The sequence below is a fragment of the Pipra filicauda genome, unplaced genomic scaffold (assembly GCF_003945595.2).
Source record: "Pipra filicauda isolate LSUMZ 115617 unplaced genomic scaffold, ASM394559v2 scaffold109_size3271384_pilon, whole genome shotgun sequence".
NCBI classification, from domain to species: Eukaryota; Metazoa; Chordata; class Aves; order Passeriformes; family Pipridae; genus Pipra; species Pipra filicauda.
In genome coordinates this window covers 2,852,652-2,875,598 of record NW_024103540.1, presented here as the reverse complement: position 1 = coordinate 2,875,598, position 22,947 = coordinate 2,852,652, and the positions used below count along the sequence as shown (strand labels likewise).

The window sequence follows — 22,947 nt, the reverse complement described above, 5'->3', positions numbered from 1 at the left end:
CTGTTTCTGTGGGACCTGTGTCCCCATGGCTTATCCCCTCTGCCTTGTGTCCTCTCTCTGTTCAGCCACCCACCACCTCCTTTACTCAATAGGTTTGGGTTTTTTCCTTTTCTTTTGATGTTTCCTTGCTGCCTTTTCAGTCAGGCTGTTAGAACCTACCTCCCATCATTATCTGCATCTACAGCCTCATCTGTATCTTGCCTAGTTTTAACAGGAGGGTGTTTCTCCACACGACAGTGACAGAACTAGCTGTGCACTCTTGGCCTCTTCCCCAGGAATTGAAGGGCATCTACTTCCTGGAGTGTAACAGCTCAAAGCTGACTTTGGACTGTCACTGCAGACTGCAGAAACATTGTTCCTCCAAGACCTGGTGTTCCTGAATGGTTAGAGTGCTGCTTGCCATGTCCCATCTGAAGGACAAGGTTGCTGGGTTCTGACTGTTCTCACATAGACTTTGGCATGGGTCTTTTGCATGGGTCCATGCAACAGATGCAGGTGAAACAAAACCTGTGGACCAGATCCTTGCTGGTGTTAAATGGGTTGAGTTTGGCCAAGTCATGCTGGTTTACACCAGCATGACTTACCCAGCACTTACCCAGCACTCCTCCCAGCAGGTGGAAAGGCACCTGTTTAACTGGGTGCCACCCATAGCACGGATTTCAAACAGCTTTGTGCATACTTTATGACCTGATCAGAGCATTCACTTGTGGGGGGCGAAGCTCACTGACAGGTGGAGACACACAAGAGGCTACCTGGTCTGAAGGGTGTCGTAGCTGTCACTCAGCCAGCTGTGCACCTTTAACCCCTGCTTGTCCCCGGGGAAGACATGTTTGAAAAGGAGCTGTCTTGTCCCTCCCTTGGGCATGTACATGCAGGTGAGGACTTGGAATGTGTGGACTTGAAAGCTATTTTGGCGTGTTCTAGTCTAACTGTATCTCAGATCTTTCTCCTGCTGCTGCACCACCACGTGCCATTTTTTTTCTCCTCCTATTTTAGCCTCCTTACTTCCAAAAAGCTCGGCTTTTCACCCGCTCCTCTCTGTGGGGGGAAGTAGCTCCTTTGGGAGCTTCGAGATGAAGCTGAGATCAAGTGAGGCTGAACATTCCTCTCCTGCTTCTGCTGCAGACGACTTCCACTGCTGCTCCGTGTGCTGTAGAGTCTGGTGCTCACACCCTCAGCGCTCCTCGGCAGCTCCTTCAGAGACCTGCTCAGCTGCTTGCCTTTGCTGTGGAACATCTCACGCTTGTAAGTACTGCTGCTCACGGGAGTGCAGCTCTTAGGCAATGGCTGTAAGGCATGGTCTGTCCTCTCTGGTTCTGAGGTGAAGTTAACAGGCCTAAGGAAGCAAATATCTAAGCTGGACTCGGAAGAGGCTGGAGAGCAATTATCAAAGAGAGCGAGGTTTTGAAAGGTGTCTTCTTCATAGGGGCCTGGCATGGTGAAAACCTCCCCAGGGTAGTCAAATTCTTCGTAGCTTGGTGCAAAGTTCCTCGCATCCTGCAGCAGCTCCACGGAGGTCCTGATGGCTCTCTCAGTGTTTCCCACCGCATCAGCTGGTGGTGCTTCATACTCCATTTCAGGGATGGATTGTAAGGGGGCTGTCAAAGCCTTCAGTTCCTGCTCTGTCAGCTGAGAGGATGCAAGGATGTTCTCTGGCCTCTCATGTTTTCTACTTTCCATCTCCCAGTCAGGGGGCTTTACAGCCTGGATGTTCTCAATCACAGTTGGCTGGGGTTTCTTCATCTGAGGCATCAAATGCCTTAAAAATAAGAAACAAAACAAAAAAACAGACGGAAGTGGAATACTAAAGATGACAAAGACAGCACGACAAGCCTCCCCCACCCCTTCATTCACCCAGCCCTATTGTGTTGATTTATGGCCCAAAGGTATTTTCCTGTCTTGGAGAATAGTAACAGAGCTGTCACTCACAGAAATTGCCTGGCTGGTTAGGAGGAGCAGACTTGCAGAGACAGAACTGTTTATCCAGTAGCTTTGGCTGACTTTTGTACTCTACAGCACGAAATGAATAGAAACTGAGATGAGAAACCAACTGCTCCATCTCTCTCCTGTTCATCTGCATTTTGGATTTTTATTTTCCTGCTCTTTCTGTAATGTAGGGGCTGTGCCTTACTTTCCTGTGGTCTGGTTGTCTTTTCAGGTGGACAGGATTTCTCTCTTGGGGAGGGTGGCTCTGTACCCAGAAGTGTGTCAGGAGTACTTGGAGGTCTGCTACCCTCCTCATGTTCCAGGTAAATCAGGAGTGCTCTGTTGGATGAGGTACTAGGTGCAGGGCGTGACCTCCATGGCCCTTAAAGAACAATAGTTAGGAAAGTCCTATGGCCATCTTCTGGGGTCATAATGAATGGAGTGAGGGAATCTTGTGATGTTCAAGACATGCAGAGTTCTGCATCTGGGACAAGATAACCCCATGCATCAGACCAGGCTGGGAGATTTGGGTTGAGCAGCAGCCCTGGTATGAACTCGGTGTTATAGCCAATACCAGGGTAAGGATGAACTGACAGCATGCTCTCATGTCAGGCAAGGCAAACACAGCCTGAGTTGTACTGCCATATCTGCATGGCCAGATGTACCTGGGGAGTTATTTTCCCCACTTCTTCTCAGTACTGATGAGGACCCACCAGGCCCCATGCTGAGTCCTCTGCTGAGGATGAATGTGGGGGCAGTGCCAGCTGAGGCTACCAAGATGGGGGCCTGGAGCATGATGTCTGTGAGAGGAGGGAGATTGTCTTGGGCAATCTGGTGAGAAGGAGGCTAAGGACCGATCTAATAACACTACTACTTCAGGGGGACTTGGAATGATGATGCCAAACTCTTATTGTTAGTATCAAATGATGTAAGGAAGCACAACAGCCACAAATTGTTGGCATAAGAAAAAAGGCAAGTCTAGCGTGCTTCTCTAGTCCTCATCTCAGTTGGCACCTATCAATAAGCTGGAAATGGCCAAAGGGGAAGCTGTATGAGGAGCAGTTGAGGTCACTTGGTCTGTCAGCCTGGAGGAGACTGAGGGGAGACCCAACTGCAGTCTGTAGCTTCCTCATGAGGGGAAGTAGAGGGGCAGGCACCAATCTCTTCTCTGGTGACCAGTGACAGGACCTGAAGGAGTGGCCTGAAGTTGTCAGGGGAGGTCTAGGTTGGATATTAGGAAAAGATTTTTTACCCGGAGGGTGGTTGGACACTGGACCCAGGGAGGTGGTCACAGCACCAAGCCTGTCTGAGTTCAAGAAGCTTTTGAACAATGCTCTCGGGCACATGGTGTGACTCTTGGGGCTGTCCAGTGCAGGGCCAGGAGCTGGACGCAAGGATCCGTGTGGGTCCCTTCCAACTCAGAATATTTTGTGATTCTGTGAAGATTGCCAGGTCCTACCAGTAGCTGTTTCTGTCTTGAATTAGTCTGATGTCTTTTTGAACCCATATTGTACTTGTATCTTGTGATAGTGAGTCCCATCATTCAATTATGTGCTGTGTGGAAAAGTATTTTTTTTCCTACTCTGAGACCTTCATCATGTTTCCTAGCTCTTGTAATGTTCACAGTGAATAGTGCGAGTGTTACTATGCACACCACTCTCAGGCCTACACAAATTCATATTCTCCCTGTTAGGCAGCTAGCTGTTAAGGCAGCTAGCAAGAGCGTTGACAGCCTTGGGTAGAGCTCTGAAACATTTCCTGCTTGTAAGCCACATGGTAGGGGATAGCAGGAAGGAGCCAGCCCTTAATCCCTCTATCTATGTACAGGGAGTTGTTTTGAAAATGACAACCTGTAACTGCCTGGTGTCACTGCATGGTATGGGTGAGGAGAGTTTTCAGCCTACTTTGAAAGCCACCTACTAGAACAACAGGCTTACGGGGTTGTTGTGCCAGAGGAAGGTGCTGCCTGGAACGATTGTATTGTCTCTTCAGTGTGGATCCCACTGTCCCGCATTGATGCTGCACTGGGTGTTGGAGAAACCTCCTGGCTTGTACACTGGGAGGTGAGACCCTTGTACAGCTTCACCAGGGATGACCTGAGGGAGGAGAAATCCATCGTCGGGCTAAGAAATAAGGCAGGGAATGAGCACGAGCATGTAGAATCACAGGAAACAGGACTGGGAGGGACCTTAATATTCCCGTTCACCTCTTCCCACCCCAAGGAAAACTTGTTCCACCTAGTCTGTTCCAGTCAGCAGGGCCTCCTGCTTTCTGTCCTGTTCTTAATGCCTCTTCTGATAGCAGTCCCTCCCCAGCAGTCTGCTCCAGCCCTTTACCACCCTCCATATTTGAAAGCTTCCCTTGAAATTTGATCTTGTCCTACTTCCCAGGTAAATCATCACAAGGAGCAAAGGCAACCAGATTTTAATTTGAGTAAAAAGTCTTGATTTCAAGAAATTGTTCTGAACTGCAACTTGAGAATCTACATTCATAGATCGTACATTATAGTTCATCTCAAACAGGTTATGGGAGGCTTTTGTTTCTCCCACCCCTTCCCCCAGTAAAATAAGGTAACCCTATTCTTTTGGAGTCTTAGCCCATGAAGGAAACATTCACCTTCACCAGGGCCTCGAGCTGCCAAAGCAGCTAAATCCCTGTGTGTTTTTCCACTGAGGAGTGACTTTGACATCAGCTTAAGGAATCAGCTGATCCCATGAAACACATGGCTGCTATGTTTAGAAGGATTTAAATGTGATTTTCCTTTCTCTCTCAGAGTTAGACAGAAGGGCCCACCCCAAATCAGTTTGGAGGCCAAATGCCAATAGCAGTCCTTCTCCAGCACTCCTATACAAAGGATCTGTTTTATTTCAACAGAGCAATGTGCCTGTTGATCTTGCCTGGGCCTAAACCCCCTGCTGCCTGGATTCCCTCGCACCTCCCCTCCCTCATCATAGGGAGTATAAGCTGATGATGTGCTTACTTCTTCAGCTTTTTCCTCTTCTGTATCAGCAGGTCTTCATTGCATTGGAAGAGGAGACTATAGTGTGAGATGAAAACCCGGAGGCGCTGCACACACACCAGCAGCAGGTAATAGTCAGGATGCTCTTGCTCCGTGAACTTCAGGACATTCTGAGGCACAGAGGAGAGCAGGCTGTTTGGAGGGTGTCCTAACCCTTTCTTGGTAGAAGGTGCTACTGGAACCATGGATTAGTGCTCTGGAGTGCACATGGCACTGCCCTTTGGGAGCTTTTCTAGGCAGCATCAGTTTCTGAGGGACTTGGATGGGGCCTGCCTCCTGCTACTCCAGTGGAAATGCACAAGTAACCACGTGGAATGTGTGCGTGATGCACTGGTTGAGCTTAGCTTTGGATAAATAAACCAGTGTCTTGGCTTTATGGGGCCTGCTTTCTGTGTCATTTGCCTTGCCTGAAATGTTTCAGTACAATTCTGTGAACCAGAACTCTTTTTATCAGCCATCTCTCTGTGGGAAAGATTGTTGGGCCCTAGGAACCCTCTCAGTCTCTCAGCTAACACACATGTGGAGCACTCAGCAAAGAGCATAGCTGTTAGGTTGGAGCTCACAGGAGATGTGTCCCATCTCTGTCCTCCCATTCTCCCAGAGCAGCAGGCAGCAGACTTTTTGCCTTCCCAGAGGACAAAAGTTTGTTCTATCAGGTCAAATGGAGAAACTGGCAAAAATAAGCGAGCTTTGGTGAAAATTATGAAAATTGAGCTATTTCTAGCTGGCTTTCCCTTTCAACTTCTTTTTTTTTTTCAAAGAGCCCACTGGGTTTGCCAGAAGCCCTGTACCTGTATAGGCTCAAATACCGGCTCTGAATTAAAAGTCATCTGCTGTGATAAGAGTTCAACAAGACAGTTGCCATCCTGGGGCCTTACCTGTAGATGAATAAGGTATTCAGGGATTCGCTGGACTATATGGAAGAACAGAATGTAGAGATCAGACTTGATTTCTTCTTCTACCTGAAATAGAGAAAGCAACCTAAGAGTCTTTCCCACCCATAAAACATGTCTGCTTCCAAATGGTTCTGTGGTTTAATGAGTAGTTGCGCTGTAAGTAGTTTTAAGAGTTCATAGGAGCACACCAGTCAAGTGGCAGTTGTGTGTGACAGCACACTGTGACACATCTTCATCTTGCTTATGGAAGGGACAGTTGCAACTCCTTCCACCAGAAATACTAGGATGAAATTGTTTAGGGTGGAGATTATTTATGAGGGACTCTCAGCCTAATTAAGCAGGGGTGTATGTTTGAGGGGCACTAGTTAAGTTTCAGTGAAATGCCAGGTATACACTGTTGTTCAGAATGAAGTTCTTAGCTGAGGCCCAAATGAATTGAACAAGATGAGATTGACTTCTAAATTAAAATGTCTTGAAAGCAAGCTAGTGTGGTTTAGTTATTGCACTTTAAAACTACCTTTACATTTAACTTTCCTAGTTTAGACCAAGAATCAAGTGTGTGAGGCCGAACGCCTGAAGCTGAACAGTGAAGACTCTTATCTATAAAGCACTTACAGCCTCACTCTTGATCTCTCTGTTTGGATGAGTCCTCCATTTTCCAGGAGACACTGTTTGGAAGAGATCTGGATAGCACATGCATAGGCAAGCTTTTGGGAGGCTTAATCTGAGACGCTGTTTCATGTCCCAGCAGAAAAATAGGTTGGGTTACACACAGTGTTAAAGCTGCCTTTTGTAGGTGTGTGTCAGCCATGGCAACTTTGAGGAAACTGGCATTTGGCAACAGAACAAGTGGATTGGCAGAAGAGTCCTATCATGGGCAGGCATAATGGGAAAAGATCCAGGCTTGCATGTTGCCATTAGATGTCTTTGAAGTGGGCAGGAAGTTTACCTCCTTCAGGATCACCACGTGGATCAGAGAGATGCATTCTGGCAGGTCCCTCAGGTAAGCAACATAGTAGTCCAGAAAATTATTCTTACAAAAGAAAAAGAGGAAAGAACAAAGAAACTTAAGAGAGATTTTTGGTCATAGAACCAGCCAGAATGAGAAACTGTTGATTCCCCACCATCACTCCTGGAAGGTCATCAGGGCAGGAGAGCTGCTAACTGTGTGACTCTTTCAGGGCTCGGAACTTCTCACGAAAGGCCATTTTATAGAATGTGTTCAGCTGTTGAGCACAGTGTGTGAAGCTTTACAACAGTGGGGAGGGGAAGAGAGGCTGGGCAGCAGGAACCATTTCTTATTTAAGACTCTAAAAAATTTATAAAGCATCAGATGAGTTTTTACACATTTTTGCTGGAGAGGTCCCGCTGCTCACCAGGGCAGACCTTCACCCTGAGAAGCAGATACAACAAACCATACAGTGTAAGAGGCCTGCCCACCTGCTTGTTGTAACTCTGAGCAAAGTGTACTGGGGGAGGGGAGTATCAGAAACACTCCCTTTTCACACTATTAGTGGGAATACAGACATTCAAGCTGTCAAGGCTCATGTGTGGCTCCTATAACCGAGTCTAGGTCTCATGCACTGATTATAGAGCTGTGCTATGAGGCTGCAGGCCCACAGATGTGTCTGGCACAGGGGCTCCCTGAACAATCAAATACTACAGCAAAGGGGGTACCATGCACCAGGACTCTGCTCAAAGGAGGTTTGCTGAAAGGCCTTACCCGAGCCACAGCTTCACAGCACAGCCCCTCTGTTGCAAGATGTTTTGGCCCATCTGTGGGCCATCAACACAGCATCATAACAGAGGAGTCCGGAGAGGTCTTTGACATACCTCATCATTTGTTAACTTCAGGAAGATGTCTCCTAGGATCCCTTGTCGTGGCCAGCTCAGGACTCGCTCCTGCAGAGCGTGAAGTAAATCCACATGCTGCTGGACCAGGAACCGCAGAGAGTTGGGGAAAAAACTGAAGGGAGACGATTTCAGACTGGTTACACAGAGCAAAAACTCAGCCCTAATAAGCCTGTACTGCTGAAGTGAACCATTCATGTTTGGTCAGCACAGTCTTGCACATGTATTATTAGCTACACATATTATTGCTGCTATAGCACAGGTATTATTAACTACTTTTGTTGGAGTTCTGGCTGCATCAGGAGGTCCTGTTTTGGCTGCTATGTACATGCAAGTACCCTTTCCAGGTGGTTATTAATACAGTGTTCTGAAGGCTTCCTAAACTGACTTTCCAGTGCATTCTGTAGCTGACCAGAATTTGCAGAACTAAAAAGCCCGAGGCAGTGCTGCTGTGGCTAATGAAGCAGGCCCTGAGCCTTCCCACTGAGAGCTCCCCAGCTTTGTGTGTTGTCTCATTTGTCAGGCCCTTTAACAAGACAATCCATTGATGCAGAGTTGGTCAAAATATACTACTGCATTTCTGCCATTTCATGTTGGTTTCATCCAGAATCAGAATGAAGATGGTGGGCAAAATGCAAGGACAGGTAGGAAAGTCTTTAGTCGCTGCAAAAACCTTCCAATGCCTCCAATTTTCAACTAGAAATAAACTAAGGGTTCAAAGATATCTCTGTGGATGAAAGAAAAATGTGTGAGAGGATGATGCAAAAAGAATATTGACTGAATAAAACCCCCCAAAAGAGAGAGAGCACACTAAATCAAATACCTTCTCTCTTTGGTGCTTCTTTTCACATCTGGCCCTTGCAACGTGGCCTTGATCTTCAGGATTAGGGAAAGGTTGATGACATACTTCCTTTCTGATTCCAGCAGCTCCAAAGCGATGTTCTGCCTTTTGGCTTCCAGAAGATAATGGTTAAGTTTAAAAATAAGGAAGTACTGACCTCAGGGACAGCTTCACGTTAGACTGGTGAACTGACATTGAATCATGAAAGGAGAAACTCTTTAAAAGTGATATCAATGTCTTGTCTCTGTGTGTCTTCTTTCCCCAAAATGTAAAATTCCAGCCTGATGCTACAGCATGCCCCAGACACAACTAGAGCCACTAGTCATGCTAAGAAAGCTCCAAAGCAAATGTGTTTTCCCCTATGAATACCAAATTTTTCTAAGAATAACAAAACAAGCAATCAAAGGCAAAACAACTCATATCAAGGTTTCCCCTCCAATTTCCTGCAGAATGAGAATGTATTTTTCACCCACTTAAGCAACTACACTGCCACAATATCATCAGTACTCTAGATCTTGGAAAGGAGAATGGCTGTCCTGGGTACAGAGTGATTTCTCCCAGTCACACAGACCAACAGATTCAAAGGCCAGAGGTCTTGGAGTGTGAGGCCCTGAGACATTCCCCCCTAGCAGGATAAACTGGCCTGTGTATCTCCCTTCATAGACGCTGGTTACCAACCAGCTCACACCAGACATGGATACAGCTTTGAGCCCCTCTAGCCAGTTTTCTAGTCCTTACCAGCCAAAGAGGGTTCACATATGATGTCTGCTGAGCTGTATCTGCTTTGGCCCATGTCTTTCCCTCTCTCCGGTTGCTCTTTGGAAATGTATTCATCTCCCCAGTCCTTGGTGTCCTTGGGCTGCTTCCATACTGTTGATGGCAGATGCATTTTTGACTGCCCTTCTGTTGCCAGGGAAGGTTTGAGGCTGTCATCTGTCTCCATAGCTGCTCCTGCAACAACAAACAGGGATATGGACTCTGGTACGTCAGTAGACAGAGTATGCTACAGCTGGGAGCTAACCTGTGTTTTCATCCAGTGGAAGTACCAGAAGGAGAGTTTGAAGCGTTCTTTGTGCTTCACAGGGGCTGTTAATTTACAAAGGAAGTGCAGTTGGTGGCACTTTGGCAGAACAAGGTTCATGCTCTTCCAACATTTATTTTCAGGCCAAATAAGGTCCAAAGTCAGACATATGTTAGAGAAGAAGAAAACATATGTTTCAAGTATGGTTGCCCTTCAGGGTTTTGGTGTGCTTCAGGACTTGATAATATGACGCTTACTGGCAGGTATTGTAGAATGCATTGTTATAATTTGGATTTAAATGCCATTCTCAATGTGTGTAAACTGTCATAGCTCTTAACATTTTTGTTAGTGTGGTGTAGCTACACAACAGCAGTAGGACTGATAGTCTGAGGTTATTGAATCACAGAGAAGGGAGGGGAGGGTACAGGTGCATTAGAACCAATTGGTTGGAATTGCTCTAATGCAAATATTTTGAATTTGGGTTGCAATGAACCATTTTCCATAGCTTTTGTTATCTCTTCTTTTTAAAGTGGATTTAAGCAAAAGAGCCATCCAGAACAGTGAGTGCTGCCACTGCACACTGCAAACATCTAATGGTTGTTCTCATGTGTCCTTTGGCTGGCCAGGATCCATAGTGTCCACTTACTATACCCCTACTCTTACTTCTGACCAATTTTTATTTATGTCAGGAGAACTCCTCTGTTCAGATGTGTCTAACAAGGAATCTGGAAGCTGGTGGGTGAATAAACAGCTCACCAATTCTACTGGGGTGTTGTCACTGCAAGACCATCTCTTACCAAGTAGCAAAATGGTGCTCTCATTATTCTTTCTCACGTCAGTAAGCCTCTATTCTTGCTTTCTGCAAAGGCACTTAGAATCTGAGAAATCAACAGCAGAAAGGCTTTCCCTGACAAACATCAATCCTTGGCATTGACCATCAGGTATTGGACACTTCAGGGACACAGGTTTGTCCTCATATCTCAGCTGCAAGTATGAAGATGGAGGTATGTGGCAGATTGAAAGACATCCCTGTGAAATGTGTTCCCTGAAAGCCTTTCTTCAATGCAGTAAAGCAAGCACTCTAATTGAATCATTATCCTGCTCTTTTTTGACAATTTAATATTTTCGTACCTGGACCTGCTATGACTTTCACACCTCCTTCTCCCATTGGCATGATCCTGGTGTCAGACACTGTTGAAGAACAAAGGTAAATTTAACAAGACAGCTGTAGAGCAGGCTTCCTCCTGCTAAGCCCTGTCAGTATGGTTAAACCCTCCAGTCTTTCACAGTTTTGCTATGGAAACTATTTGATTCTGTCTCTGTGCCACTAGCACTATAGGAACAAAGATCCAGTCTGCATCCCTTTCCTTGGAGGAGGCAAGCGAGAGCTTTTGGGACTGTTCACAAAGCAACATCTCCTGAATCCAGGCCAGCACCAAGGCTGCTGTCCTGAGACACTGTGCTGAGATGTATGCACAGATCCAAGAGCAGTGCTGCTGAGGGGAGCACCTCTCTTTTTGTGCTGCTGGCACCTGAGGAATACTTAGTGATCTTTTTCTGAATTTTTTTCCTGAGAAAGGCACTGCATTTGCCTATTCTATTTCTTACCTTTTTCATAAGTCACATTGTGTAAAAGACTTGTAAAATCTTCATTAATCAGCACAGGTTCTGGGAGGTTAATGGATCGAAATGGGCTGCCCTGGAGAGGTGTTGGTACTGTCTGCGACCCATGATCATCTTTCTGTGCTCTTCTGTACAAATAAAGAACAAGACAGATGGGAAGTATGAATGCTACAGGTGGAGTTCCTATGCTACAGTTATGGCAAACATTACTGTAAGTACAACCACAGAGTTAGAAGTAGGACAACTCTAGCAAAGACCAGGAAAGGAGTTGGCTTTGATGGAATTGGCAGTTCATGAACAATGTTCCGGAAATAACTTCCACTGGCTATAGGAGAAGGTTATTTCAAATCTGTTCTTCTGCAGAGCATATTTCATCTAATTAAATAGCTTAATTAGCTAAGGGGCTAGCCTAGATTTGCAAAGTGTTTGCATCAAGGCAAACACTGTATAGACTCATGATCAAAACTCTGTTTTCAGGAGGCTAATTAGGGCCAAGCTGGACAACTTGTCTGCTCCATCACAGCAACAGTGTGGCCCAGCAGTGTGCAAACATGCTTCTGTGTGACTCTGCTCAGAGGAGAAAACGCTGGTGATAGAAAAGCAGATCATGGCTGCACCATCAGGAGCCCACTGAATCCACCAAGCTCGGAAGGGGAAACTGCAGTGCTATTGTCTGGATGGGGGTGACTTAGTAATACCTTCTGATGGTGGAGGTTTCTGACTTTCAACAGTATTTATTCCTGCCCCAACATGTCTGTGTGTTCCACAGGACCCTGGTTTCCCTGACAGCTGCTGAGGGCTATTTTGCTGTTGGAATCACAGTGTGGTGATAGCGGTTTTCTACTGTGTTTGCTCCGTGGGGTAGATGTCTAAAAGCCTGGGGTGAACTGAAGGCTAGCATTTCTGTTTATAATCAGGGTTGATACACATGTCCAGCCAGGAAAATATTAAGAAATTAAGCTATACAGAAATTAACAAAATGGTAATTAGCATGTTCAGAACCCTGGACTTTGGGCTCTTACTTAGCTTTCATTTTCCGTGATTCCCGCCGCTTTTCTTGCTGCAGCTGCTCAATTTTCTGTTGCATTTCCTCCTGCTTGGCACTGATTTCTTCAATCATTGACTTGGCATCGCTGAGCTCCTCCTGAGAAACAGGCAAAAGCACAGCATTCCCAGGGTGCCCATCAGCCTTATGCTTTGAATGCTGGCTGGTGTGCACTGAAGATGCTTCAGGGTGCTGTGAGAGTGGCTGTGTGATTAGACACTCTTCCTTTGCAAGTCCAGTGTGTGTCACACATGCCATGCAAAACATGGCAATCCTTAATTTTACAGGCAATTCACCTAACCCAGCGTGATGTCACATGATTAAGGCACTGGTGGGAGATGGACACTTGGGGCTTCATCCACCACCAGCTGAAAGCACTGGGAGGACTCCCGCCTTTTACTGGCATTTGAAGGTGGACCTTAGGAAGCACACTTCCCTCTGCAGTTTTCCAGCATGGGTATTCACATGTTGCATTTGGTTCAGATCCCAGTGTGAGCACTCATATATATAAGCTTTTGCCAGTCAGGCCTTGGATCTGCATTTTTAGCCTGGTTTCCTAAGGAAATGAGGCCCTTTGTTACCTTCCTGTCAGCACGTCCTCCCTCAGGCAGTTTCAACCAAGCCTTACTTAGATGCCGAGCTCTGATGCATAAAGTTTCATGAATGTGAGCAGTAGGACGGAGGAGAGAGACTCAAGAGTTTCTTGTAAACAAAAGTATTTTCCCCAAGCAAGGAGATAGCTTCACTGGGAGCTCAGCATTAGAAAAGTCAATATGGGCATGAGGCAGAGGGAGAGTAGCCTTTGCCCCTCCTGTTTCTTGCATAATTCCTTGTATCTGGATTTTTAAATCCCCTTTCCCCCTATAACAATGTCCTGGATAGCCCTGCCTCTGGTTGCTCTGAGACCTCTCCCATGCATCTTTACACTTCTTGTTATCTCACTTTCTCATCTGGCACCAAGGGCTCCTTTTCCCTGGTGCCATCTGTCTCCCTAGTCACAGGATCAGTCATGGGCTTTTCCAGTAAGCAGCCCTCTTTAACTTCACAAGGTATTATTGACTCAGCAAAACCCCGTGGGGAAAATTTGCAGTTAAAACAATAAAAGAGTTCCTCTGCCTGCCTCATCACACGCAATCATCCAGTCTCTGCATGGAGATGCTGGCTGGTTTAAAGTGTACATCAAGCCTTCTTGCTAGGCTCTCTCTCCAGTCCTTTGTCTTTATCCTCTTGGGCCAGATCAAACTAGGCAGCACTTCCTCCCAGCCATGTGGGAATGCAACTTCAAAAGGCTTTAGGGTTTTGTGTTAATTCGCTGCTCCCCATGGCATTGGTTCCTGCAGGAAGTGCAGACCTGCCCCAGGGAGAGGTACGGGGCAGCCTGTGGACAGGCCATATGCCCACTGCATGTGCAGCCCAGAGCAAGGGTTGCTCGTGCCCAGGTAACTCACAGCACTGCCTCATGGACAATGAAGAAGGCTAAACAGGCCAGAGTATGGGCTACTTTTAGGTTGGAGCTGTCAGGGGAGACCCAAAGCCAAAGGAAGTACCCCAGCTCCATCCAAAACAATTGCCTGCTCATTTTCTTTGCAAGCAGGAAGTATTGATGGAGGCAGGGGAATGCTTCCCTGTGCCACACAAGCTAATGTGACACATGTGCAGCCTCCCCGCAGGTCACACTCCTACCTTGAACGTGTTGAGGGAATTCTTCATCTCAGCCACTTTCTCTTCCATGGCACAGCGGCAGCTCTTGACCTTCTCTTCCAGGGCATATTCGCCATGCTGGATTCGTGACAGCTCCTGCATTGCTTCTGTGAAACCTGCCTTCAACTCAGAGGCCAATGCCTGCAACTAGAGCAACCACAAACATGGTGGGTTCAGTCCCTCCGCCCAGGTGCAGGTGGTTGTGTCCCCAAGGGTCACCTGTGGCTCAGAGTGGCACGAAGGCTGGGTGTAACCCATCCTGTAAGGTGCTGTCCTCTTTCTCCTCCTCCTGTCATGGCTGGGAAACATGGGGGGAGGTTTGGCCCCTGCTGCAGCCTCAGTACAGCATAGGAGGTGTTTGTATTGGGCAATCAGTATGCCCGTTTTAGGCTACAAGTTTTTTCAGGGTTCCTGGTGGTTTGCAGCCTGTCATTCTATAGAAGGAAAGGACAGTCTGAAACATGCCAAGAAGGTTTGCAATAACAGCAGCCAGATTATTAGTCTCCAAAGCAGCTGAGAAATCAAGAATGTGTCTGTTTTTGAGCAAGTCCTCCTCCCCCACATGCTCGTGGGGCTGGCACTCTCCCCAGACAGGTCTAACCCCTCACTCTCCATGGGCTGTGGAGAAGCTCTGTCCTTTGTCAGCAGGCCCTTTCCATGGAAGGAGGCAGCTCTAACTCATGCCGGGGAGGGAATGGGAGGTCTTCCCCTGGCATACAGTGATGCTGTGCCCACTCTCCCTATTTTCTGTCCCTAGAGGTCCTAGCACTGCTGAAAGAGCTCACCACCTAAGCTGGAGGCAGCCAGTTGATAGCTGGGTGAAGCAGGAGATGGAGCAGGGCAAGCCAGGCTGGCATAGCAAGCAGACAAGGCAGGTGTGGAGGTGGGCAGTGAGGGAGGAAGGCAGCTTGCAGAGGGCTAAGCGGGGACACCCTCTGTGGGAGCAGCTCGAGCTGGTGACCCTGAACTCTGCCCCCACTGCTGTGAGAGAGGCGCTCGCTCTGCCTGCACAAAGCCCACAGCGAGGTCGCGGCCCAAGGCGCTTCGGTGCCAGTAGTTTTTACCTTTACAACAGAAATTCGGCCTAACATCTGGTTATAAACTGAGTCCAAAACTGGAGCACTGGTGGTAAGCGGACAGCCACCCCGGGGAACTCAGGCGCTTGAGTCCTGTAAATGGAGCAGAGATGGCTTCCGATACCTCGGGGCAATGGCATGCACCATCCTCCTCTGATCAAGACTGGCAGTGTCTTTACAGAGGATGTCTACCTGACATCCCCATTTCTACCCCATCGCTTACCCCACAGTTCTCAGTCTGATCTGGCTGGACACACGTTTCCAGAGCTGCCTGGGTAGAAGTAGCAGGACTGAGAGGAACTGGAACAGGGCAGAGGGGGCCAGGAGGCTGAGGAAATCTTCCCTCCCCGGGCTGACAACCCTGACTCCCCAAGCCAGCTGGAGCTCCAGACCACTTGGTTCAACCCCTTCTCCCACCCCTCCTGGCCACAGTGACACCCTATGACCTCTGAGTGTAGCCTGAAGCCCCCCTGCTTGGGGCCATGGCTGCTAGGGCAGGCAGTGACCGTACCGCTTCTAATGTCTCAGTCCAGATGGTCATGGCATCGTCAGACATCCTAACATACATGCCTGGAAAAGCAGGGAGGGGGATGGTTATAAAGTGCTGCAGCTGTGCAAAATGTTAATATTCCCATCCCCTGCTCACAGCTGCTTGATACACTTCCACCCTGAGCTGACATGGCCAAGGCACAGTCTGTCTGCCTCGCCTGCATTAGGGCTGGGCATCACATGCTGTCCTCCAAGTGAGAAGGGCTGATTCGTCAGATCTGTCCCTTCCAACTGAAATATGCTATTCTGTTCTATCCTATGCTATCCATTTTAGAGATCTCCTTCAGGATGGAGATGTCACAGCCTCAAGTCTTGCTAGCAGTGGACCAGTCCTGGAGCTGGCCCTGGAGATAACAATGTCTGGGGAGAATAAGCCCAAAATTAAATGTTTCTGCCAACAAGCCTTGCCATCTCCTCCTCAGATGCTTCCAGAAAGGGGGTAAACTAGACAGATCCTTTGTGAAGGGTATGGTGATGGCATTCACTGCTGATCTAGAGGTTTCACAGTAAAAAACTGCAAGGTATCAGCAAAAGTCAGCAAAATTGGACCACTGCAGAGACTTTGGTGTCCATGTGCACTGAAACACTCTATGAAAGCAGAGTTCAGCCAACAGGATGAAAGATTTGGACTAGAGGCTGGACAAAATATCCTCTGCTCCTAAGACAGCTGTTAGTTTGGGATTCACTGTTGGCCAGTCTCTGCTTTTGCAGTCACAGTGCTAGCTTAGTTTCTCTGTGTGTCCTTCTCAGTGCTCCAGACCCCAGCCTGGGTCTGTCCTGCCCGATATATCCTTTCTCAGCCCTATGCAGCTTGCAGTGGCTATTTCAGACACTGAAATGCATTCTTTTTGTTGCCACTTGATGAATGAATGCAGCCAACAACACCAATCAGCCACAGGCCTTGTACGACTGAACATGAAGTGCTGAAACCCTGAGAACTCCCTGCTCAGAGCACAGAAAGGAAGCACAAACAGTCTTGTGGCATTGGATGCAGGGTTGATCCAAAATGAAGTGGAATGGTACATGAACAGCATGTTATCTTTGAACTCTTGCCAAGCACAGTGTAGCTGTGGATTTTAGTTTGAGTTCATTTCTGAAAACAAGCTGTAGAAAGCCATCCTTTAAATCCCATAAGCTGTTACAACAGATGGAAGCCACTGAAGTATCAGCTCATGCTTATGTCTTGCCCAAGCGATTATGCCTACAGGACCAGGGAGATATTTCACAGGTTTGTGACCCTCTGGAAAGTCAAGACAATTCTGTGTTTCTAAAGTTTCTAAGTGCAACATATAGCAAAAAAGACAGATTTTTTAATACGGCAACAGTTTAACTGTTCTGTGTTGCCCTGGCTCACCTATTCATGGCAATAAATACCCACCTTAACACTTAAGTTGTGGAATTTACGGAACACACCTTAACAACTTATGTTGAACTAACTGATGCCTAGAGGATTAATGAATCTGCATAGGGATTCCTTAGAAACCATCCAAGAACTGTTCAAAAAAAGCATTTAGGCATCTAGATAATTTAGTATCAGATACACATTTCAGCTCCCATCTGCCTTTGGAGTGCAGCCCTCAAACCTCACAAAGCAATGCAGTGAGACATTATAAAATTTATATCCATAAAATGGCTGTGAAATCTCCTTTGCTGAGCCTCTGCCTTTGTCTCATGTGCTGTACTGTGCACAAAGGGTGGACAGGACTGATGATGCTTCCAGGACCAAAGGCAGCAAAGATGCAGAGCCTCCCCCTTTCTCTCTTGGTGAGTACCAGCAATTTGAGACATTTGCAAAAGGTCGTGACCGTCCTTGCAGCCTAAAACTGTGTTCAGTCTTTGAGGCAGCCCAGGGAAGATGGTTGTGGCCAGGAGATGGGGATGGCTTATGGAAGAAAGGACTGGGATGGAAAGAAGGCAGCAGAGCCTTGGTGAGCTGGGTTCACTGCCCTGGCTGCCACTGAGAGGATGAGAGGGAACCCTTGCTTCTATGAGTAGCTGTGTCCCCACAGATCTCCCCCAGCACTAACCAGGCTGTCCAGGACTCTGTCCCCAAAGGGGTGGCTGTTTGCATCTGCCAACCTTGGCAGCTGCCTAAGGTCCTTACACTAGAAAAAGGGCCTGCTGTCAGGGACCTTGAGCTGAAGCCTATCAAAACCAGTAGAAAACAGACTTGTGATAAAGAAATACTGTACAGGGATAATTCTGCTATTATAAATATATCCTTGAAAAGAGCAAAGCCTTCTGTGGTCATGAAGGAGTACTCTCTGTTACTTCCCCCATCTTATCTACTGCCCATCCCTTTGCACATCTGCTGGGGCTGATCTGAAGGAGTCAATACACATTGTGTCACTCAAAAGAGGGCTGCCTGAGGACACTGCTTGAAACCAATCTGGCACAAAATCCAACGTTTCCCACAAACTCTGGATCTGATTCTTCTGAGTTGTATGATGCATTCTTTTACCAGGGAACAACCAATTTCTAGAACAGCTACTAACTCCTGTGTTTAAGGGCAGCACTTCTACAGCCAAGCATCAGGAAGGCTTGCAATGCCTCATAGCAGGAAAGCAGCAGAGCTGCAGTGATTTACAGTGGTAAAGAACCAGCCCTAGGAGTATATCCAGTATTTATATTCCTAGGCGAGGATGGTAGGAATATAGGCAGAGCAGCAAGGTAAGGACAGAAGAGAACGATGAAGGTGCTTAAAGGGGGCTGCAAGCCCTTATCAGCTCTTGTTCCACATCTGCCCATTGTCCATAGGGCCTTTGCTGAAGCAGAAGGGAAGAATTAGCTGGTAACTTTCATTTCAGGATTCATCAGGGTACCCACATGTCAGCTGGAAACCAACATGTGTGCGTGATGTTTCCAGCACACTCTTCCACATGCATTGGATCCACTGTGCTGGGCCCTTCAGCAACCCAGTCACAGCTCCTGCTTGGAGCTGCCTGGATGGGAAAAGAGGATGAGATAAGTACTGGTTCATGGAAAGCAGTTTCTTGTCCACTTGTCACAGTGCACTTACAAGCAGTTACAGGCATTAGTGTTGCAGTAGTGACAAGGGAGGTCTCAAATAGCCTGAATTTCCAGTTCAGGGGTGTGTTTCCTCTTTCATATTTCAGTTTCATATTGAACCAGACCAGGGATTTAAAGTGCTTAAAACTCTGTTGCATTTCCTGCAGACTGGAAATGCGTAGGAAACATTTCATGTGGAAACACTGAAACTGTGTCTTACAGGAAGGACACTCCCTGGGCTGTGGTGCCGACAACCTTGTTGCATCTGTGGTGTCTCATTGCAGCAAGAATGTCAACACAGAGAGCGGCCACAGAGCTCTGGAGGACCTGATCATCCTGAGCCAATGTTGACTCCAAGACAGGGTTTCCAAGCTCCTGGCTGGGAAGCCAGGCAAAGACATGCAGAAAGACTCAACACTCTGGCTGATCTGGATTATCAGGCAAGAGCACCCCATGGTCTGAGATGCTGTGAGGCTGCCAGGATAACCCAAAGCCCCATAGAAGACTTGGGCCCCTTCTGCAGAAGACACCCCTGCCCCATGTCAATCAACAGATCCTTGTTCCTAGGACAGTTCATCAGGTTTGCTGAAAGCTCAAAGCTCAGCCATGAAATCTCCCTCCAGCCCAGTGAATTGACATTCTCTAATTGGTGCTAATGATGCCAGCTGATTAATTATCTGAGCTCATAAATCACCTGTCTAAACACAACTGGTTGTGAGCAGAGAAATTTTACTGAAGGGTCTTTCAAGATGTGGCCCAAGATGTGATATGTATGATATTTACTCATGCAGTGTGCACATTTGAGTTGCCATGTTCCTCATAAGTGCCTATATTTTTTCCTTCCACTTAATTTAGCTTTTTAACTACTGTTTATATATTAGTAACTCTTTAAACTCATGGAGTTATTTAGGGCATTTTGCTCATCTTTACCTGGGAAATCTGTGTTGCAGGGGTAGTCACAGGCACACTTTCAGTCCCTCCTGTGGGAATAAAGAACTTTAGTCAATTAAAATGACTTATAATGGTTGCTATAAATAACTGGAACAGAGGGTTTGAAGTCCCTCTTGAGGAACAAATCAGTTTTAAAGGACTCAAGTCTCACTTTAGGAGATCTGAACACCATATCGTTTGTAAAATAAACTGCAATTATAAACCAGGAATAACTCACCTAAATCAGACATTAAATTCACCTTATTTGCTGTCCTGTCTGGCCAAAGCGGATCCATGCAAAGAAGCGAGAAAGCCTGTATGTGCAATTAGGACTAAAGTGCTCCCTGTGAAGTTTAGTTCTGTGTACCAGCCTTAAGTAACAGGTTTTTTGTCCTAAAGCATTACTGATACGTTTCTCTTCTGAAATAGTAAATTTTATCCTCTACTATATTTGTACGTATTTCTATTATCTCCACAAAAGGCTGACCTGATCTGTATCTTTTAAGCCCTAAGTTATATTTTGTCACAATGCATTCCAAGCAGTAATCATGTCTCTTCTAACACCAAAAAAATACACCTTTTCATCAGTTTCATCATTCCTGGGGTTTTGTGGCATTGTGATCTCACCTGATCTTGTACAATGGACATAGACTTAACATTTCTGAAACAGACTTAGCTCATCGAGGAGATTATATCTGTTTTGCTGAAGTATTTTGGAGACTGCAGAGACATTAGGCATTAAACATAGAATCATAGAATCATTTGAGTTGAAAGGGTCCTTTTAAAGGTCATCCAGTCCAACTATCTTGATTGAAACCAAAATGTCTGTTTATTGTTTCCTCTTCTAATATTGTTTCTTCTGTGCAGAAAACTTTGGTTGTCCAACAGAAATTACTGCTATTTGTGCTGCCACTGCCCTTTGAGGGAATTGCAGTCCAACAGCCATCAGTTCCCATGTTATTCCCTACATCAGGGTCCCGGGCTGGCCCTCACTCCCAGAAAATACCATGCTACTTAGTTCCTGGTCTAGATCGCCTCTCCTTGGCAATGCCACTTCATGAGGTGGGTTTTCTCTTGCTTCCAAGAATTTGCTTCACGTGTCTCAGCTGTCAGTCACAGACATGACCATTAACCCCATGCCCATTCTAGGGGAAGCCAAGCTCCCTCTTTCCGTGCTGGCTGCAGGTGCTTGGTGTCTTACCCACCTGGGCCTTTAAGACCACAGAAATTGAGTCCTGCAGAGGCTGGAAAATTGTGCAGGGAGGACTCTACACAGTCAGCCAGAGGAAAGCTGGAGCCTGGAAGTCAGAGCTATACAAGGCATAGCTACATTCTGATTTCTTTACCCCTGAAGTGGAATATGGGTTACCACCAAGGGCACCTATGAATTGGCCCTGTTCTGGTCTCTAGAATTTGTCCTGATTCAGAGGAACTTGAGCAAATTCCCCAGTGACTTGCAGAAGGGAGAGGAAGAGAGGCCGTGTGCTCCTCTCTGTCCATGTGCCACTTCCTGCCTGTGGAAGGGGCTCTCTTGGCTGTGGGGTTGGGTAGCTGGGTCAGACACTGACCCTCTGGGGAATATCCTCCCATGTTTCCTCTTGGGGAAACAAGGGGCAGGAGGCTGACTGGCAGAAGTAACTATGACTCCAAACTGCCAACTGTTTGGGGTCAGAACTCATCAGCCAGCCTGCACCAAGTCCCACATTTCAAGTTTTAAATGACAGGTTGTTTTCATTTTCAGCTTTGGCCCTTCTGGGTCTTTTTTTACAGATTTTCTCTGCAACCCTGTGAACTAGAAACCGACTTTTGGCCTGAAGCTTTCTCATGATGCCTGGAGCTGAGGCTTGAGAAGGCAGCGGTGTGTACAGTGATCCTCCTCAATCATGAAAACTGAGGCCCATGCCTGTTCTGATGTATATGTTACTGCTGGACTCTTACTGTGGAATGGTAAGGACTGACCCAAAAAGAGCAAGAGGACATGTCTCTGAATTAATAGTACAATACAAACCAGATGCTGGGAGGACAGGGAGATGCTGCTTTTACAAAATGGTGGGTGTATTGAATGCTGAGCTTTGTAAAGGGCTAGAGGTGGCAGGTAGAAGCATAACACAGCAAGGAAGAGCCTTGGTCTCTCCTCACGTTTTCTTTGGGCATCTTTCAATCTGATATATAATACAGAGGGCCAGACTCCTGCCGAAGTCTATAGGGATCTTTCATTTGGGTTTGGTTAGGGATGAGTCTGTAATGTTCTTGGATATACTCAAAGCAAGGAACTGCTCCTGAGCAAGACCAGAAATGGGGAAAAGGTCACTCCTGCTGTGACTTTACCTCCCACCTTTGCCATGAGCACTCTCTGCATGTACCCAGTCAAACCCCAGATCATTTCTATAAAGTCACAGCTAAGAGCTGGAGCAGAGGAGGCTCCTCACAGTTGCACTGTGGGAAGCAAGGGGCTTTGGGGTTATCTCCCAGTTTCTGCAGTAAACATCTGCCGCCCGTGAGGGCATACCAATTAATTGGAAAAAATCCCTGAGTTAATTTCCTTTTCAGCCTGCTGTAGTGTAGGGGCCTAGGTACACAGACCTAATTTAATTCAATTAGAACAATAATAATAGAGAAATTAACTTTTCCATTACCCATGCCATGAATATTGGCACCACCAAGCATCTTTGAAGAGGGAAAGAGATGGTCTAGTCTCTCTCCTGAGCTGACACTTGTGGGCACTCCTAAAGCTGCTCCCACTGCTCATAGTTTCAAGGGTTCCTCAGCATATGGACACAGTACCTCTGAGGTGGCAAGGCAGAGCACAGTGCAAAGGGTTTGGGGTGGAAAGCAAATACCACCAGCCCCCCATTCTTCTGAAAGAAGTTGATAACCACTAAAACCCTGGATTTGAAACCCCTGAGCTTTGCAGACTTTCTAGAAGTGCTGCTGACTGTAGCAAGGACTGGTTGCATGAAAGCAATGTGGCCTGGACACATCTTGGTGCTTGCAGATCGGGACTGGTGCAGATGTCTGGGTTATGGCACTAACACAAACAAGAACACCTTGCTACAAAGCATGTGGGGAAGAGAAGTAGATCCTCATCACAATGCCCTCATGTATGACACAGCTTTGTACATCCTAAGGCAGAGTTGGGATCTGAGGCAAGAAAAGGAATGACTTCCCACGTTGGACATTACATATGCCACAGGATTATTTTCCAGAGGGAGGTGGTTCTAAAATAAGAGATAAAAACTTAACCCCCCAGGTACTTCTGTGAAACTAAAAGTACTGAACATTTGCACACAGCTGCCATGGTTAAGAGGTGCTCTCAGGGGGCTGGATGGGGGCCAGCAGACAGGTCGTATGAGAGCACATTTCTTCCTCACTGTCTTTCATACTATCAGTAAGTGAAATAAGAGGGTGCTTTACCTTCGTGTTTGTTTGTGTCCATGGCTGCTATAGGGTGTGCGTCCTC

At 46.8% G+C, this 22,947-nt stretch overlaps 1 protein-coding gene and 1 long non-coding RNA gene across 2 annotated transcripts in view; one reads left to right on the top strand and one right to left on the bottom strand.

Annotated features, from left to right (window-relative positions):
• Window positions 1-2,243, top strand: part of LOC113982010 — an 8,966-nt gene extending 6,723 nt beyond the window's left edge. The window contains exons 5-6 of the long non-coding RNA XR_005563588.1: window positions 1,126-1,245; window positions 2,159-2,243. This is a non-coding gene — a long non-coding RNA (uncharacterized LOC113982010). The remainder of the gene's footprint in view (window positions 1-1,125; window positions 1,246-2,158) is intronic.
• The window catches only part of ARHGEF33 (Rho guanine nucleotide exchange factor 33), a 23,935-nt gene extending 988 nt beyond the window's left edge, over window positions 1-22,947 (bottom strand). Inside the window, 14 exon segments of the mRNA XM_039381473.1 lie at window positions 998-1,759; window positions 3,864-4,022; window positions 4,907-5,055; window positions 5,824-5,907; window positions 6,791-6,874; window positions 7,675-7,807; window positions 8,516-8,645; window positions 9,272-9,484; window positions 10,668-10,745; window positions 11,163-11,305; window positions 12,200-12,321; window positions 13,906-14,070; window positions 19,488-19,537; window positions 22,902-22,947. Coding sequence (XP_039237407.1) covers window positions 998-1,759; window positions 3,864-4,022; window positions 4,907-5,055; window positions 5,824-5,907; window positions 6,791-6,874; window positions 7,675-7,807; window positions 8,516-8,645; window positions 9,272-9,484; window positions 10,668-10,745; window positions 11,163-11,305; window positions 12,200-12,321; window positions 13,906-14,070; window positions 19,488-19,537; window positions 22,902-22,923 — 2,294 coding nt within the window. The 5' untranslated portion in view covers window positions 22,924-22,947.